At 36.4% G+C, this 17,500-nt stretch overlaps 2 protein-coding genes across 12 annotated transcripts in view; one reads left to right on the forward strand and one right to left on the reverse strand.

The window, feature by feature from the left end:
• The window catches only part of LOC122253289 (uncharacterized), a 20,804-nt gene extending 17,154 nt beyond the window's left edge, over positions 1–3,650 (forward strand). Inside the window, exons 5-6 of the mRNA XM_043016234.2 lie at positions 1,586–1,760; positions 1,902–3,650. Of these exons, the coding sequence (XP_042872168.2) occupies positions 1,586–1,760; positions 1,902–2,100 (374 nt within the window). The 3' untranslated portion in view covers positions 2,101–3,650. The remainder of the gene's footprint in view (positions 1–1,585; positions 1,761–1,901) is intronic.
• A 3,342-nt stretch (positions 3,651–6,992) lies between these two features.
• ena (ENAH actin regulator enabled) overlaps positions 6,993–17,500 on the reverse strand; it is a 142,856-nt gene continuing 132,348 nt past the window's right edge. For 7 of the 11 annotated variants that reach the window (XM_043016231.2, XM_086537712.1, XM_086537711.1 and 4 more), the window contains 5 exons: positions 16,189–16,344; positions 15,207–15,478; positions 13,832–14,450; positions 13,322–13,577; positions 6,993–12,094 (listed from right to left, as the gene is read on the reverse strand). In XM_043016231.2, coding sequence (XP_042872165.1) covers positions 12,066–12,094; positions 13,322–13,577; positions 13,832–14,450; positions 15,207–15,478; positions 16,189–16,344 — 1,332 coding nt within the window. In that variant the 3' untranslated portion in view covers positions 6,993–12,065. The remainder of the gene's footprint in view (positions 12,095–13,321; positions 13,578–13,831; positions 14,451–15,206; positions 15,479–16,188; positions 16,345–17,500) is intronic. The other 4 variants (XM_086537713.1, XM_086537714.1, XM_043016233.2 and 1 more) reach the window with 1 other exon arrangement.

The following is a 17,500-nucleotide window of genomic DNA, read 5'->3' on the forward strand; positions in this document are numbered from 1 at the left end:
ATGGATATATGTATATCTATGTGTATATATATGGATATATGTATATCTATGTGTATATATATGGATATATGTATATCTATGTGTATATATATGGATATATGTATATGTATGTATATATATATGGATATATGTATATGTATGTATGTATATATTTATGGATATATGTATATTTTTGTATATATATATGATGTATTTATATGTATGTGTATATATATAGATATATGTATATGTATGTATATATATATGGATAAATGTATATGTATGTGTATATATATGGATATATGTATATGTATGTGTATATATATGGATATATGTATATGTATGTCTATTTATATGGATATATGTATTTGTATGTGTATATATATGGATATATGTATATGTATGTGTATATATATGGATATATGTATATGTTTGTATATATATGGATATATGTATATGTTTGTGTATATATATGGATATATGTATATGTATGTATATATATATGGATATATGTATATGTATGTATATATATATGGATATATGTATGTATATATATATATATGGATATGTGCATGTGTATGTATATATATATATATATATATATATATATATATATATATATATGGACATATGTATATGTATGTATATATATATGATATTTGTATATGTATGTATATATATATGATATTTGTATATGTATGTATATATATATGGATATATGTATATATGTATTTATATATGTATGTGTATGTGTATATATATATATATATGGATATATGTATGTATATATATATATATATATATATATATATATATATATATGGATATATGTATGTGTGTGTATATATGTGGATATATGTATGAGTATGTATATATGTGGATATATGTGAATATGTATATATGTGGATTTATGTATGTGTATGTATATATATTTATATCATATACATATGTGAATATATATATGAATATGTATATATGTGTATGTATATATATGAATATGTATATGTATGTGTATTTATTTATATATATATGAATATGTATATGTATATATTACATATATATATGCATACATCTATATACACACATATAAATAATATATATACATAATATATATACATGATATATGTATGTATATATAATGTATATATACAGGAAACTCTTACGCCAGTGTTGCCAGGCCACTTACATCACTACTTGGATTGCATGTCAGATTACTATAATTCATATGCCATTGATGAAGTCATACTCTGCTAGTTTAGTCACCTCAGTCATTGTTTGCATTTTATTTTTCACAATTGTAGCTCCATGTGTACCGTACATAAGTCCCTGATTTCCTTTGTCTAGCTTGCAAATCAGCAACTACCTCCTAAAACATGTGGACTGTACCAAGCTTTGACTGTCAGTGCAAGATTGGCAGATTTTCAGAACATGTCAATGACACAGATGATAGTAAATTAAGAGACTTAAAGGCTAAGCAAAGGAATTTTTATTCAGATAATGTTATGTTTGTGCCAAAGAGGGAGAGAGGTTTGTAAAAGGTTGCTTTAGAGAGGAACTGAAAGTATTTAATTTCTCTTTCTCTTTTCTCTTTGTCACTCTACTTCAGGACGTGGCGGAATTATTGGAGGTGCTCGAGGTGGTTTGCGCGGTGCTCGTGGGGGAAGGTTCCTGCGTGGTCGTGGCACCCGTGGCCTAATGCAGGGACGTGGTGCAGGCAGAGGAGCAGTGCGTGGCAGGGCCTTCATTCAGAACCAAGGACGTGGTGAAATGAAAACATTCAGGTTGGTCAGAGAGAATCCAGTGATTTGTTTTATTAATAGTAATAATGCTGGGGGAATAGACATGCAGGGATATGATATAAGCAATTTGATGGCTATATGGAAAATATAAGTGGCTTTCCTAAAAGTTTTTACTGCTCCCAGGGGTCGTGGCCGTGGAGGACGCATGGGACGTGGAGGGCGTGGACTCAGAGGTGGACGAGGAGGGCCTGCTGCCAAGCCCAATGGAGTAGGGAACTGCACCCGAGAGGAGCTTGACCAGCAGCTGGACGAGTACATGAGCAAAACTAAGACTGCTCTGGACTCTGAACTTGACCAGTACATGAAGGATGCTCCAGTCTAAGCCAAAAATCACATCTCTTCATGTTTTGCCAAATATAAGTCATCTGTGCTCATGATAAAAATATTTTCACCCCATAGGCAGATAACAATAAAAATGATTTTTTTCTTGCATCAAAGATGGAATCTAGTCTTGGTGATGGCTTGCTTTTTTTAATGCAACAGATGACTTGCAGAAGCAGCTGAAGATATGTACTTATGTTTTGTTTATTAACATGATTTAAATATGGATCCATGTCAAGGTTCTGCACAGTTTTCCATGTTTCCACGATGTGATAAACTAGTTGATAAAGATATTCAGGATTCATCTGTTCATGTGGTTCCCTTCTTTGGAAACAAAGGAGTTTCTGTAAAGGACCAAAAAGCATAATATGCAAGTCACCCAACAGTTAGAATGGCTCCAACAGTTTTTGTTTTTATGTGGGAATTATCAAAATCTTTCTCTGATTATATCAAGTCTTCAAAAGGGTATCTTCAGTATGTTAAAAAAAAAAAAACAATGTTAGGGGAGATTAAGCCTTTGTCATATAACTGCCAAAGGACTGTTAGTCACATATATATGTGTATATATATATATATATGTATATATATATGTGTGTATATATATATATATGTGTGTGTGTATATATATCACATTCACACAAAAAATAAGGAGTAAACCCAACTCTAATCAGAACAGTATGTTAATTTTATATTTTATCTTTTGTATGAAGATATTGCTCTTTGTGCTTCATTTACATGCTTAGTTGTCTGATTTTATATGTAGAAGTCCATATAAAATGTTTTTTGATTAAGAATGATAGATAATTTGAAAGCAGAATTTGATGTGTTTAGGTGTATGAAGAAGCAGCTAAGGCAAGATGTTGGTTACTAATGAAAGATATTTTACTTTTAAATGTACCAGAACTATACCCCCTTGTAAGTGGCCACAGAGAAATTCATATTCTGATTAATTATACAGGCACTGAGTGAGATTAGTTATATACCACTGAATACATGGAGTATCAGGCTTTTGGTGTTAGAATAGTAAAGTACCAGGATATTTATGGTATGATTTAAGTGAATTTAATTTTATTTTACTTTGTGTGTTCTATTACACTTAATACAGTTTTTTCGACTGTATTTATTATTTCTTACCATGAGTCTCCATATATTTGTTTGTTTAATGTATTGATCAAATAGATGGCATGTTTATGTTAAGTGTTGTCATTTTAAATCTTTTGCTTTCTTTTTTTCAATGATTCAAAGCAAAGTAATAACAGACAAGTCTGATTGTAAAAACTTTGATGTATTCTCTTCCTATTTTTGTATGTGTGGCCATAACATTAGGGATATACACTCAATGTTGGTAAAGCAAATATTTTGTCACCATCATTGGTATGCATTGTACAAATGAATCTTTGTGTATGAGAGTTCAGAACTATATTTATAGAAATTAGAATTAGCACTTTGTATAAGGATAGTTGTTCCTTGTATCATCTTTATACTTTCAATGAAGACTGTATTTGAAGTGATGATACAGTGTATCATTAAACTCCCTCAAACTATTGAAAAGATTTTTTTTTAGCACCTTATATATATAGAAGCTTTCTTGTCTCTCACCTCTCTCTCTGACCGTCATTCTCCTCTCCCGATATTGTGGATGTGTGAAGAACTTAGAAATGCTGAATCTAAGTGCATTGTCAGAGATAGGCAAAATATTGTGAAGCAAATGGCAATTAAGATCAAGGTGAGGAGAAACTACCATGATGAAGATACAGCAGGAGTGAGGAAATTTGTCATAGATATACATACAATTAAATGAATAATATATTCCAAGTGAGGGACTAATGACATATAATTGTAATAGGAAAGCTTTACATATTACACATACTTCAGAGGCAACATAGTACATATTTTACTTTTCATTCAAACACACGGCAGTAATCATTACTCCTTTCCCGAAACATTAGCTTTTAGGTATCTGGACAAACTATTAGACTAATTGTTGGTATTCCCTCTTTATTCCCTCACCCCCATCTCTCTCTCTCTTCTCTTTCTCTCTCTCCCTCTCCCTCTTCTCTCTCTCTCTTCTCTTTCTCTCTCTCCCTCTCCCTCTTCTCTCACTCTCTCTTCTCTTTCTCTCTCTCTCCCTCTTCTCTTTCTCTCTCTCTCTCTCTCTTCTCTTTCTCTCTCTCCCTCCTCTCTCTCTCTCTCTCTCTCTCTCTCTCTCTCTCTCTCTCTCTCTCTCTCTCTCTCTCTCTCTCTCTCTCTCTCTCTCTAAATCTCTAAATCTCTAAATCTCTCTCTCTAAATCTCTCTCTCTAAATCTCTCTCTTCTCTTCTCTCTCTTTTCTCTTTCTCTCTCCCTCTCCCTCTTCTCTCTCTATAAATATCTCTCTCTCTCCTCCTCTCTTCTCTATTGTCTCTTCTCTCTCTCCTTTCTATCATCTCTATTCTCTCTTCTCTTTCCTCTCCCTCTTCTCTTTCTCTGTCTCCCTCTTCTCTCTCTTTCCTCTCCCTCTTCTCTTTCTCTGTCTCCCTCTTCTCTCTCTTTCCTCTCCCTCTTCTCTTTCTCTCTCCCTCCCTCTTCTCTTCTCTCTCCTTTCTCTCTTCTCTATTCTCTCTCTCCTTTCTATCCTCTCTATTCTCTCTCTCCTTTCTATCTTCTCTATTCTCTCTTCTCTTTCTCTTTATCTCTCTCTCTCTCTCTCTCCCCTCTTCTCTTTCTCTCTCTCTCTCCTCTTTCTCTCTCTCCCTCTCCCTCTTCTCTCTCTCTGTATATATATCTCTCTCTTCTCTATCCCCTCTTTTCTCTTCTCTCCCTATCCCTCTCTCTCTCTCTTTTCTTTCTCTCTCTCCCTCTCCCTCACTCCCTTTCTCTCTCTCACTCTTCCTCATTCTTTTTTTTTTCTCTCTCCCTCTTCTCTTTAAATATCTCTCTCTCTCTCTTTTCTCTCTCTCCTTTCTATCTTCTCTATTCTCTCTTCTCTCTCTCCTTTCTATCTTCTCTCTTTCTCTCTCCCTCTTCTCTTTCTCTCTCTCTGTATATATCTCTCTCTCTTCTCTTCTCTCCCTATCCCTCTCTCTCTCTCTCCCCCTCTTCACTTTCTCTCTCTCCCTCTCCCTCACTCCCTTTCTCTCTCTCTCTCTCACTCCTTTTTTTTCTCTCTCCCTCTTCTTTATAAATATCTCTTTCTCTCCTTTTTATCTTATCTTCTCTTTCTCTCTCTTCTCTTTCTTTCTCTCCCTCTCCCTCACTCCCTTTTTCTCTCTCTCTCTCACTCATCCTCACTCCTTTTTTTTTTCTCTCTCTCCCTTTTCTCTTTCTCTCTCTCTCTCCCTCTTCTCTTTCTCTCTCTCTCTCCCTCTTCTCTTTCTCTCTCTCTCTCCCTCTTCTCTTTCTCTATAAATCTCTCTCTTCCTCTTCTCTCTCTCTCTCTCTTCCTCTTCTCTCTCTTTTCTCTCTCCTTCTCTCTCTCTCCTCATCTCTCTCTCCTTCTCTCTCTCTCCTCATCTCTCTCTCCTTTCTCTCTTCTCTCTCTCGCCCCTCCCTCTTCTCTTTCTCTCTCCCTCCCTCTTCTCTTTCTATCTCTCTCTCTTCTCTTTCTCTCTCTCCCTCTCCCTCTTCTCTCACTCTCTCTTCTCTTTCTCTCTCTCTCCCTCTTCTCTTTCTCTCTCTCTCTCTCTCTCTCTCTCTCTCTCTCTCTAAATATCTCTCTTCTCTTCTCTTCTCTTCTCTCTCTTTTCTCTTTCTCTCTCCCTCTCCCTCTTCTCTCACTCTCTCTTCTCTTTCTCTCTCTCTCCCTCTTCTCTTTCTCTCTCTCTCTCTCTCTCTCTCTCTCTCTCTTCTCTTTCTCTCTCTCTCTCTCTCTAAATATCTCTAAATATCTCTAAATATCTCTAAATATCTCTATCTCTAATTCTCTTCTCTTCTTTTTTTCTTCTCTCTCTTTTCTTTCTCTCTCCTCCTCTTCCTCTCTCTCTCTTCTCTTCCTCTCTCTCTCTCTCTCTTTCTCTTTCTCTTTTTCTCTTCTCTTCTCTCTCTCTCCTCCTCATTTTCTCTTCTCCTCTCTCTCTCTCTCTTCCTTTCTCTTCCCTCTTCTCTCCTCTTTCTCTCTATAAATCTCTCTCCTCTCTCTTCTCTTCTCCTCCTATTTCTCTCTTCTCTCTCTCTCTCTTTCTCCCTCTTCTCTCTCTCTCTCTCCCTTCTTTCTCTCTCCCTCCCTCTCCCTCCTCTCTCTCTCTCTCTCTCTCTCTCTCTTCTCTTTCTCTCTCTCTCTCTCTCTCTAAATATCTCTAAATATCTCTAAATATCTCTAAATATCTCTAAATATCTCTAAATATCTCTCTTCTCTTCTCTTCTCTTCTCTCTCTTTTCTCTTTCTCTCTCCCTCTTCTCTTTCTCTCTCTCTCTCTCTCTTCTCTTTCTCTCTCTCTTCTCTTTCTCTCTCTCTCTTCTCTTTCTCTCTCTCTCTCTCTCCCTCTCTCTCTCTCTCTCCCTCTCCCTCTTCTCTTTCTCTCTCTTTCTCTCTCTTTCTCTCTATAAATCTCTCTCTCTCTCTCCTCTTCTCTTCTCTCTCCTTTCTATCTTCTCTATTCTCTCTCTTTCTCCCTCTTCTCTCTCTCTCTCTCCCTTCTTTCTCTCTCCCTCCCTCTCCCTCCTCTCTCTCTCTCTCTCTCTCATATATATATATATATATATATATCCCCTCTTTTCTCTTCTCTCTCTCCCTATCCTTCTCCCTCCCTCACTCACTCCTTTTTTTTTCTCTCTCTCCCCCTCACTCCCTTTCTCCCTCTCCCTCTCTCTCCCCTTGTCATTGTAGTATGCAAAAGAAGTTTTTGTCAATAACTACACTTTTCATTATTGCCTTTATCAGACAAGAGTTGATGATCATTAAAAATAATACAAAAGACATTGTATATTTTATTTAAGAACATATGAATACATATCAAAGATGGGACTGGTATGCTAGCACGAGCTGGAGAGCGTACAACGTGGAGGCAGTCAGGACATGTAAGGCCAGGCTAGGACTTTGCTGTCATCATACTTTTTTCTTGCTTATACATGTTTATAACAATATTAGCAAAATATGATCAGCTGACAAAGCACTGGCAAGGAAGAAGTAATTTTAATTAAAGTTCTACCTAAGCAATGACATTTAGCAAAGAGCACTGTTTTGGTCTTCAAATTCGTCATAATACTGTCATACATGTCCTGACCCCTGCCTGAGATCACAAAGGTAACTTCACTGAGCAGTGCCCCCTGACTGATATGCTACTACTGATAATACTGCCAAGTTTTCATTGCATCTTTTCCAGTCATCCCAAATTATCATACTACATAATCATTTATCAACTTCTATCCCCACTTGGCAAACTCTAAGGCTGGTTATAGCTTTTCTATTTATTGCACATAAAGATTTTTGTATTTATTAGCAAACCTCTGTAGCACATTCAAAGAGATTAGGATTAAAGGTGATGGATTCTTCCAACAAGCTCATTCTCTTTGTAGCAGACGCTTTTTATGAAAATTACCGACACTAATGTACTGCTCACTCCAGCTTTTTATGTCCTGCAATTAAACCTGTTGGGGATCTCACTTCTCAGTGCAACCATGTTGTTACAACTAACGCTTCACTAGCCCATGTTTTAAAATATTCATCCACACACAGACAACTTTTCAGCCTCACAAACATTTGTGCACAAAAAAGCATTTATACTGACAATCACTTGCTGAAGGAATAGAACCCATAATATAGGGAAAGAAAATTACTCTGCATCACCTTCAACACTGAACATTGTCTTTTTCTGGGATTTTGTAAACATAGCAAAGATCAACTTCGTTATTCACTACTACAAATACCATACTTGGATACAATTAAAACTATATATAAAATATTTGGAAAGAAACTGTGATAAATAATTTATCCTAAGAAAAAAGCAATGAAAATTGTTGATAAAGAGTTTTTAAAAAAAGTCAAAGAAGCAGAATGTAACATGATTTACCACGGCCATTCAATATCAGGCAGTCAAAACACGTTTGTCACTGTAAAACTTCAGACTCACAGGTAAGGAACATGGATGGTCTACAAACACAATGAGCTTCTAAAAACAATGAAGAATATCCCATCCCTCTTGCAGGCCAAGTAGAAGACTTTTCACTTATTTAAGAAACATTGGCAATAGCCAGTGTAGCTCTCAACCTGCACTAGCTAGTTTATAGTTGATGAAAGGTTTTAGTGACTCCTCTGACCCTATCACAGAAATGCTTGCAGACAATTACTCAAAAGCTGTACTGCCAGCATGTATGTTGTTCATATAAAATATTTCCTGAATATCCATTTATCAAATGTTTTACTTTGTTTTAGGTCTAATAAGATATGTATCAGTATCATTAAGCAGATATTCTAGTATGCTTCATTTGCAATAATTATAATAATGTCATTACTAAACACACCAAATAAATACTTGATAACTTTATAAACATTTTGTTTTATCCAAAATGATTGTTTTATATGCAAGTAAATATAAAAGCTTCATTAACCATGGCCAAAGTTATTACCATAATTAAAGGTTCTGTAATATACAAGAACATCACAATTGTTCCAAGTTTTGTCTTTATATGATTAAAAAGGAGAGAAATCAATGAATACTTCATTTATGTATTTAAGGGCACTATTTTATCTTAAGAATATCCATGTATACCAATCCACTCACATTCCACATCTTTACAAAATAATTCTGTAAAATAAGACTATTAGCCAAAAAATAGGCCTCTGAAGATATCATCATCTGCAACAATCTTTCCTAAAGAAAAATTCACTGAAGCCTTTTTTTTAATTCAATTAAGTGAATCCTGTATATGCTTCATTAAAAAAAATATCCACAGGCATTAATTTCATGATACTACACCTCATCAACCTGATTAGTGTCAAATTTATGCAAATAAATCTCACAATGAAATAAGGCAAATAAGTTGTCCATGTCAAAAAAAACTCACTAATGAAACATGTATAAAGTATAACTACATCTTTAATTTTACAACTTATAACCCTTAAAAAGGAGGTGAAAAAAATGATGCATCACACACATTACAAGACACTCAGAAAGTGCTAACATTAACCATACCTGGTCAAGTGCACTTAAGTAATGGGGCCTATCAATCACTACCTGTTTCCTTTGACATGCAAGAAAAGTACCAGCGAACTAAGAGGATCAACACCTAGCAATTATAGTTGGTTATAATGAAAACAAGTCCTTAAAGAGATGGGAATTCTGAACCTTGTGAAGTTTTACCTTCCATCCTGTCTGAGATACAACTAACATTACTTTCAACTCTATGCCTTATGTGGTTCCTTTGCCATAATGTTAGAAGGTGCAATGCTTTCATTTGGATCGTGCTGTATTTTCAACTACATGAGATAGCCAGTAGTTTTAATTATGAAGTATATCTTACATTACCCTAAAAAGCATAAAACTAGAATGAATAAAACTGAATAGAAAGACAAACCTCTAAGCAATCACACTATTGCATGATAATGTGCACAAACATACATATGCACACACTCACTCACATATCCACAGCATTTAAATAAATATATGTTACACTTTTCTTTCTGTTACCGCTCTCCTTCCCTTTGTTTGCATATTGTTGTAATTGTGTGCATCGTGTTTGTATTGTGTGTACCTGTATATTTGTGTGTTCATTTGCATGTGAATGTGTGATGTACAAAAAAAGTTCTCACATTCTCCTTACTCTGCAAGAAATTAATAAAACAAAACAATATATTGCAATTCCTGCTGTTAAAATCAATAGAAACAAAAATAAAAACTAAAATCATAAGCAATCTCTCAAATCTCCTACATGTCTGAGAATGTTTCAATAAGTTGTCATTACCATCAAACAAAATGGAAGCACTGCAAGTGATCATAAAAAGGTTATACAGTCATCATATGTATGGCATTACTAAAAACATTATTTTCAATATCTTTAAACAGTACTTTAATTAAATAAAATAGTAATGATAGTGAGAATAATATTGAATTACAATCATTTTCAAAAGGCAAAAAATATATATAAATAAAGGAAAAAAATACTGGCTTTGGCTCACAACTGCTTTTTTTCTTTTTTGCAACACACTCACCAAGCAGCACAGATTTGTCAAGATTGTAGCGCTACAGCATAATCAACTATTCATATTTCCAACATGCATCCTGTGGATAATAGACACTTAGTTTTCAACAGTGATCTTCTCTGGAGTCTTGACTAGATACCAAAATAACCCTGGTATTCCATGCCTAGAGACAGCCTGACAAGACATACAGATACCTGCACTCTTCAGAACTGTTTCTTGAACTGTGCTCACTAATATTCATTAAAAAAAAACAAAAAATAAAAATAAAAAAAATAAAAACACAGAAGAAATCATATGGAAAGGGAGTAAAAATAAGAAAGTCAATAACATTTAATCAATCTCCTTATTACTATATGTCACACTATTCTTGCAAATGCTGCTATTGGTAAATGGTGCCAATGGATTGACTCTTTACTCATCTTGGAAATGTCAATTACTTGAGATGAATCTAGCACTTGAGCACAATTCAGAAATTTCAGTCTAGTCCGTTCAGCAGCATAGGTGAGCAAAGACCACAGAAGCACTACCACTAACATTCACCACTGTATCTACATATCATATTTACAAAAAAGTAATACAATTTTCACCATCATAATCATAATATATGCTAATGTGGCATAGTAATAATTCCATGACAATGCATAAAAAACACTAGCAAGAGTATGAAAACTGACACTGTACTAAATGCAAAGGCTTATGAGGGTCCAAGGAAGTGGATCCTACATGCCCTTCCAACCCTGGGTGAGGAGGGCACTATGTACATAAGATTTAGGAGTGCAAGGGGGCAGGGCTTGTACAAAATTTGATGTGGAGGAAACCATGGGATAGGCAGTGTGGCTCTCATTTACAATCATTCATAAAGCACGTGAGTTAAGAGGTGTGGCTGTACAAAAGTAGACAAGAAGCCAATTCTATAAACAAAGTATCTTTTCTACGAAATGCAAATCATGCACCAAGTCCATACTGGTGTTATTTTTTTAAAGTTCAATCAAAACCATGTTATCAGTTTGAGGTCAGCATCATCATCACATTCATCCATTCTGATGCCTGGTTGAACTAACAGCACACTGAACACAACTGAGTATACCTAGCATGGCTTAACATCACTACACCTTTGACTACATCAAGTCAATTGAGCTGTACATTTTGTCAGTTTTGTAAACTTGACATATCATTCAAAAGCAGTGCTTCATGAAATACCTTTGCTTTTCATGTAATTTCTATTTATAAAATCAAAAAGGCCTTACCATATTACTAAAACCATGTTGATACACATTGTCTTAAACTCACAAATAACATATAAAATGACTTTTTAATCAAAGCCCTGCTGATATTTTAGCTAGAATAATATGTAGGATGTGTCATGTGTCCATCCATAGCACAAGATAGCCAGCTTGTGGCCTTGCACCACTCAACTACATATAGGCCACTCTCCTGTTAACACACTTACATACCACAATGCCATTAAAAAGTTTCTTTCAGCCACACAAACAGGCTAATCCTCTTGCAGTTCCATAGACTATTGTGTGGAATACAGCACAAGTCATTTGTGCTTTGCACCAAGAACACCTTCTTTGGTCAATAATATAGTATGGGAAACACAACTATAGTATCATTTCAATAACAATGGTCATGTATCAACTGATAATGTCCTGGGGTTTTACATAAATGTAAAATATGAGCATTGTATATGGTACAGCTTTATTTCCTCACTTGTACCAAATTAGTTCCTCTATTAAGAAAAGGTAAGTGGTCCCTAAATCATGAAGTAGGCCCTGCAATGGCGAATTTCCTAGAGAAATGCCATAATTTCCAGAGGGCATCTATTTCTCTGACAGCAGGATCACACTTATCTTCGATTTAGCTCCATCTTGACAGCTGAAAGGAACAAAATAATCAGTAAGTCAATCATTACAATGACATTAGTAAAGAAAAAATATTCTTTACACAAAAGTAATTTCATTGATAATTAATATCTTGTGTTAGAATTTTAATGCAAAATCTATAAGGTTAAACTACGACTGTTAACCTAGTGGTACTGCTCCACAGGTCCACTGTCTGGGGTGTACTTGCAGTGAGTATTTGCCCCATCCAAGATTATTTATTGACACCTTGTAAGCAGATTCATGGCATGTATACATGCTATCATGCATTTGAGCTACTTTCACAATGGCATGTGTATATATGCCTGCCATCTGGTGCCATTGGATTAAACATTACTAAAATTATCTTTCCTTTTCACTTTTCTATTCTAAACATTTGATTAAACTAAAATGTCAATATACATTTCGTATAATTTCTCAAAGAATTCATCTCTTATCACATTTTGAGTTCCAAGCAGTAAATTTACCCTAGAAGCACATCAAATAAAAGCCTGAGGTATGCCTTAAATGAACATGTCACAATCCTCCACCTCTAGCCACCATGACACTGTAATGTAGTATGAGAGCAAAAACATTGGCATTATTCTCCATGATTTCACTCACTATCTACCTGCATCCCACATGCTACAGGAGTGTAAATTTCTTATACATGGCCAGAAAAGCCTTTGTCAATTCCAAGGTTTAAATGCTTGGTTTTGTGAAAAAAAGTAAGGGTAATCACACTAATCCCTCCCAAATCAGACAGTCTGGTTTATACTACACAATAAAGAATAATGTATACAATTTCAAGTCTTGAAGGGGGACAAATTGCTTTCTGTAGTTGTTCCCAACAAGTGATGGCTGAATGGTTAGCAACTCAGTATTAGTACAATATGTCTTATTTCCTTTATGTGAAATTGTCAAACTGTAATTTATGAAAGCCACTAGTGTTAGATCCCACAGGTTATAAACCTATGTATTAAGAGTATCTAAATAAATACTGAAAAGTAATAACTCTCTCTAACCCATCCTATCAAATAGCATCATAGTAACAAGGACGAAAAGTACTGTCTGCTAGTAAGTGTTTTCCTGTACTACTCTTCAGAAGAGGTCACATAAAGCATAGGTTTATTACATAATAACGAAAAAACAAAATTTTAACGTAAAATTAGAGATACAATTGGAAACTAGTACTTAACATTCCTCACTAAATGGCTAATATACTAAATGTATTCAAGCTTACCATCAATTATCTCTTGTTTTACTTTATCTAGTTCCTTCCTCATTTCATCCATTATCTCCTCTTTAAGTCTCTCCAGATCTCCCGATGATGCTCCCCCACCACTGGATGACTCTCCAAGGCCATTGACTCTGGGGGTGCTGCCATCGTCCGAGGTGGAGCCAAACCTCTTCCGCGAAGGCTTGGGCGATTCAGGTCCAGTTTTGCCATTTGTAGAGGAAGTGTTCCCTGGACTCTTTTGTGACGATCTTGGTGGGTCCTGTGGAAGATTAATATATTTGTGTGTTTTTCCCACTCTCACACAAGGTTCTCTTGAGTTGAAATCAATATCAGTTTTTGTATGTATAAGATATTACCTTTATACTGATAATCTGAATCTTAATTAACACAAAAAGTTAATAAATACAGCATATCTTCCTATATAATTTATGCTATATATCAAATCAATATTCCATATCTCATGAGCTACAACTGAATTCAAAACAAATCAATGGAAGAACCTTCCGAACTAACCTGTGACTGTGTGGGAGATGAAGGGGGGTCCTTATTTTTGGCCCTACGTCGTGCCAGTGTGGCAGCCATTTCATCCATCATAGTCATCATACCTCCTAGAGCTGGCCGCTCCCCTGAGCCACGTCCGATACTGCCCCCAGAGCTGCTGGAGCCGGTACTCTCACTGTCTGGAGCCCGAGTCTTACGTAGTTTGGCACTAGCTAAAGCATTAGCTAACCCACTTGGTTCATCAGATGAAGACTGAGATCTTGCTAGTCCACCTGGTGGAGGAGGTGGAGGTGGAGGGGCAGCAGCAGCAGGTGGAGCAGGAGGAGCTGGAGGAGGAGGAGGTCCACCTGCAGGTGGAGCAGGAGGTGCAGGAGGTGCTGGAGGACCACCCCCCACTGGTGGTGCTGGAGGTGCGGGAGGTCCACTTGAGGGAAGAGGAGGAGGACCACCAGCTGGAAGTGGAGGGGGACAGCCAGGGGGTGCTGGGGGTCCTGGAGGTGCTGGGGGTGCATTGGGGGCTGAGTTGGTGCGATGATGACCAGGAGGTGGAGGCGGTGGAGGCGCTCCCATGTTCTGTTGGCCAGCCATGCGACGCTCTTGCATCACAGCTACATCTTCTCGCGTCATCGTCCTGTAACAAATTGTAAATGATCAGTGTACAGTTCATTACAGCCTTCAAATGGAGAAAACACTAGTAACATTCAAACATCAAAAAATAGCAAGAAATTTTTCAATGTTAATCCTATTAATCTAAAGCTTAATATACAGAAGAGACATGCTGCTATCTATCTACTAGGGATATTACAGAAGAAATCCAACACTACAAATGAAAAAAAATGAAATGCTAACCTAAATGAATAAGCTTTTACTTATACCTTTGACTCCATCACAGTTTGGCAGAACTTATAACAAAATATAGCAAATAAAGGAAGGCAGATAATACATATTCAAATGAATATAAAAAGGATACCACCACCAGCGTCAGCTAGGGGAGCCTGGAGCGTGACTAGTAGCCTAGCAGTACTGTAGGAGAACCTTGACTACAGAGATCTTATCATGGAGTTAATGGGGATCAACAAACAACAGCTTTACCTACACATTTTTCAGTCTCCTATTCTCGTCTCACTTCCCTCTATGCCTGGGAAAGATCTAGCAAATATTTACTTTACAAATACTCATCCACTGGCACAAGAGAAATGACACTGCAAGGAAACAGACAAGTGTAGCAGGTCAGCACCCCAGTCCCCATCCATTAGTGAGAGCAGCTGTGAGTCAGCATCAACGCAGCATCAGTAGAGAGGTAGTGGTAGTAGTGGTCCCTCGCCCGTGCACCAAGAGAGAGCATCAACAGCCCGGGCAGGTGTGATGCAGGCTATCTTTACTTTACCGCGTATCATGATAATGGTGATAGTTGTCGTAGGTCCTGTCGTAGGTTTTCTCGTAGTGGTTGTTGTAGGCATGGGGATCAGCATACCTGTACCCCATGTCCTCGTCGTTGTAGATCTGGTTGTGGTACTGGGGCTGAGACTGTTGCTGAGGCTGAGTCATCATGGGTGGCTGTTGCGGCAACTGCTGCTGCTGTTGCTGCACCTGCTGGGGAGGAGCTGCGGGGGGAGGTGGAGGGGGCCCTTGCCGTACGTTGCCTCCATTGTTGAGCACCTAAGTCAGAGGATGTCAGTCTCATTATAGTATTACATTTTAATATGATGTTAAAGTAAATTAATGAAGCAGAATAGTGACTTACTGTAATAGTACTGGGTCATTAAAGAAAACCAAAAAAAATAAACAGTAATGGCTAATACTGTTTTAGAAATTCAATCAACAAATAAGTACCAAATAATATATACAATATTTTTATTCTCTTGTAAATAGAAAAAGAATATCTAAGTGAGTGAAAAGTCTAAATGCTAGACGTCAAGGTACATCAACAAATCTAGAATTCTGGAGGCTTTTGCTAAACCTACAAAGACTACTTTGTTACTATAAAAGCAAATTAAAGTCACAAAAGAAATCATCAACATTATCAACTCCAGCTGAATGTGAAAAATATCATAAACTACCTGCAGACAGACAGGTAGGCATCTAGTCAGTCCACCAACCAGTAAGCCAAAAAACAAGAGCAAACCCTCAGTAATCTGGAAGCTAACTAACAAAGAGTCTGTCATACAATATCAAACATGGAGCCGGCCATTCATGTATCTGCCAGTCTGGGAACACTAACCATCTAATCATCTAACCAGCCATCCTGCCTGCAGCCTGACAGCAAACAGCCAGTCTGCATTCAACTGCATGGCAGTAAATCAAACAGCTGGTAGCCAGGCTCTCTGCACATCTAAAATAATGAGATGTTTAGCCCTAAGACAGCTTACCTCAAGTGCTTGAAGCATAGCATGTGCAAATGCATCTGCATCATCTTTACTGGAGAAATTCAAACCATAAACTTGCCGGTTGTCTCGCCACTGGTGGAAAGTAACCGTTGCTTGGTTGTACTTCAGACCCTTTAGTATGGCACAATTGATCACAACCTGCAAAATTGCATTTGATTACATATACTGTCATGCTATAGTTTACAAAAAGACTGAAGTTGGAAAAAAACAATACAAATCATCAAAGTTAAAATATATGTGTACCTGTAAGATTTGATATCATAAACACATACAGAGTATAATCTTTAGAAGTATGATAGTTGATAAAAGGAGAAAAAGAAAAAGAAGAAAAGGTGACATGTCTCTAACCTCACCTTCCAATAACATGACATTTCACACTTAATAATAAAAAAGCAACAATAATAAAGACCTTCACAGTAATAACAGAAGAGGTTGCAACTTTTCTCTAAAATGCAAATACTCAAATGAACAATAAAAATCTATTCAACATGATTAGATAATGAAGTTTTAAAGAAAATTGAAAGGTTTAAACAGAGATGTGCCAATAGTATCAACATTGGTTGGGAAGCATTTAATCCCTTTTTTTTAGAGTATTAGGGGACCTAATGCCATAGTGAAATAATGCTTGATACTCCAATACTTTCCATTCCCTACATCTTTAGGTACATAGACAGACAGACAGTGATTGATACATATATACAGAAACAAAAATAACTCAGCTGGCCTTTAACCCATCCACGACGGGGAATTCTAGCCTTGAATGTCCCAATGCCGGGGCATTCGAATTATTAGGCCTAAGTCAATTGAATGGCTGGCACAATACTGTGCCGCCCGGCCACTGGGCTTTTGAATGTGCGGTACAGTACTGTACCACCCATCCAGTGTGGGTTAATAAGATAAAAAAATGATGCTGCATGATTTTTTTACTGATATCAAGATTCTAGGCAGGGTTAATATATAAAGAAACTAAAAAGTTGTATCTTTTAAGATCTTAAATTCAACACAAATAATGCTAAGTCATATTCTTACCTAATATGAAATGTTGGGCAAGCAGAGAAACATTCAAGTAAGTAAACTAGTACTATATCATAAACATAACCTTAAAGTAGCAGATATACTGTTTTTTGTCTTTTTTATAGAATATAATCAATATATCAACAAGAGTGCTCGCAAAAAAAATCTTGTCTCTGAGATCATAGTGCACGACATTGTATTATGTGATTCAAGACAAAGTCATGTTTTTGTGGTTGGAATCAATTGTTCCCTATTCTAAAATTAATAATTTCTATACAAT

This window comes from Penaeus japonicus, unplaced genomic scaffold (genome assembly GCF_977035675.1).
Source record: "Penaeus japonicus unplaced genomic scaffold, GWHDUDI00000001_assembly GWHDUDI00000006, whole genome shotgun sequence".
Lineage (NCBI taxonomy): Eukaryota > Metazoa > Arthropoda > Malacostraca > Decapoda > Penaeidae > Penaeus > Penaeus japonicus.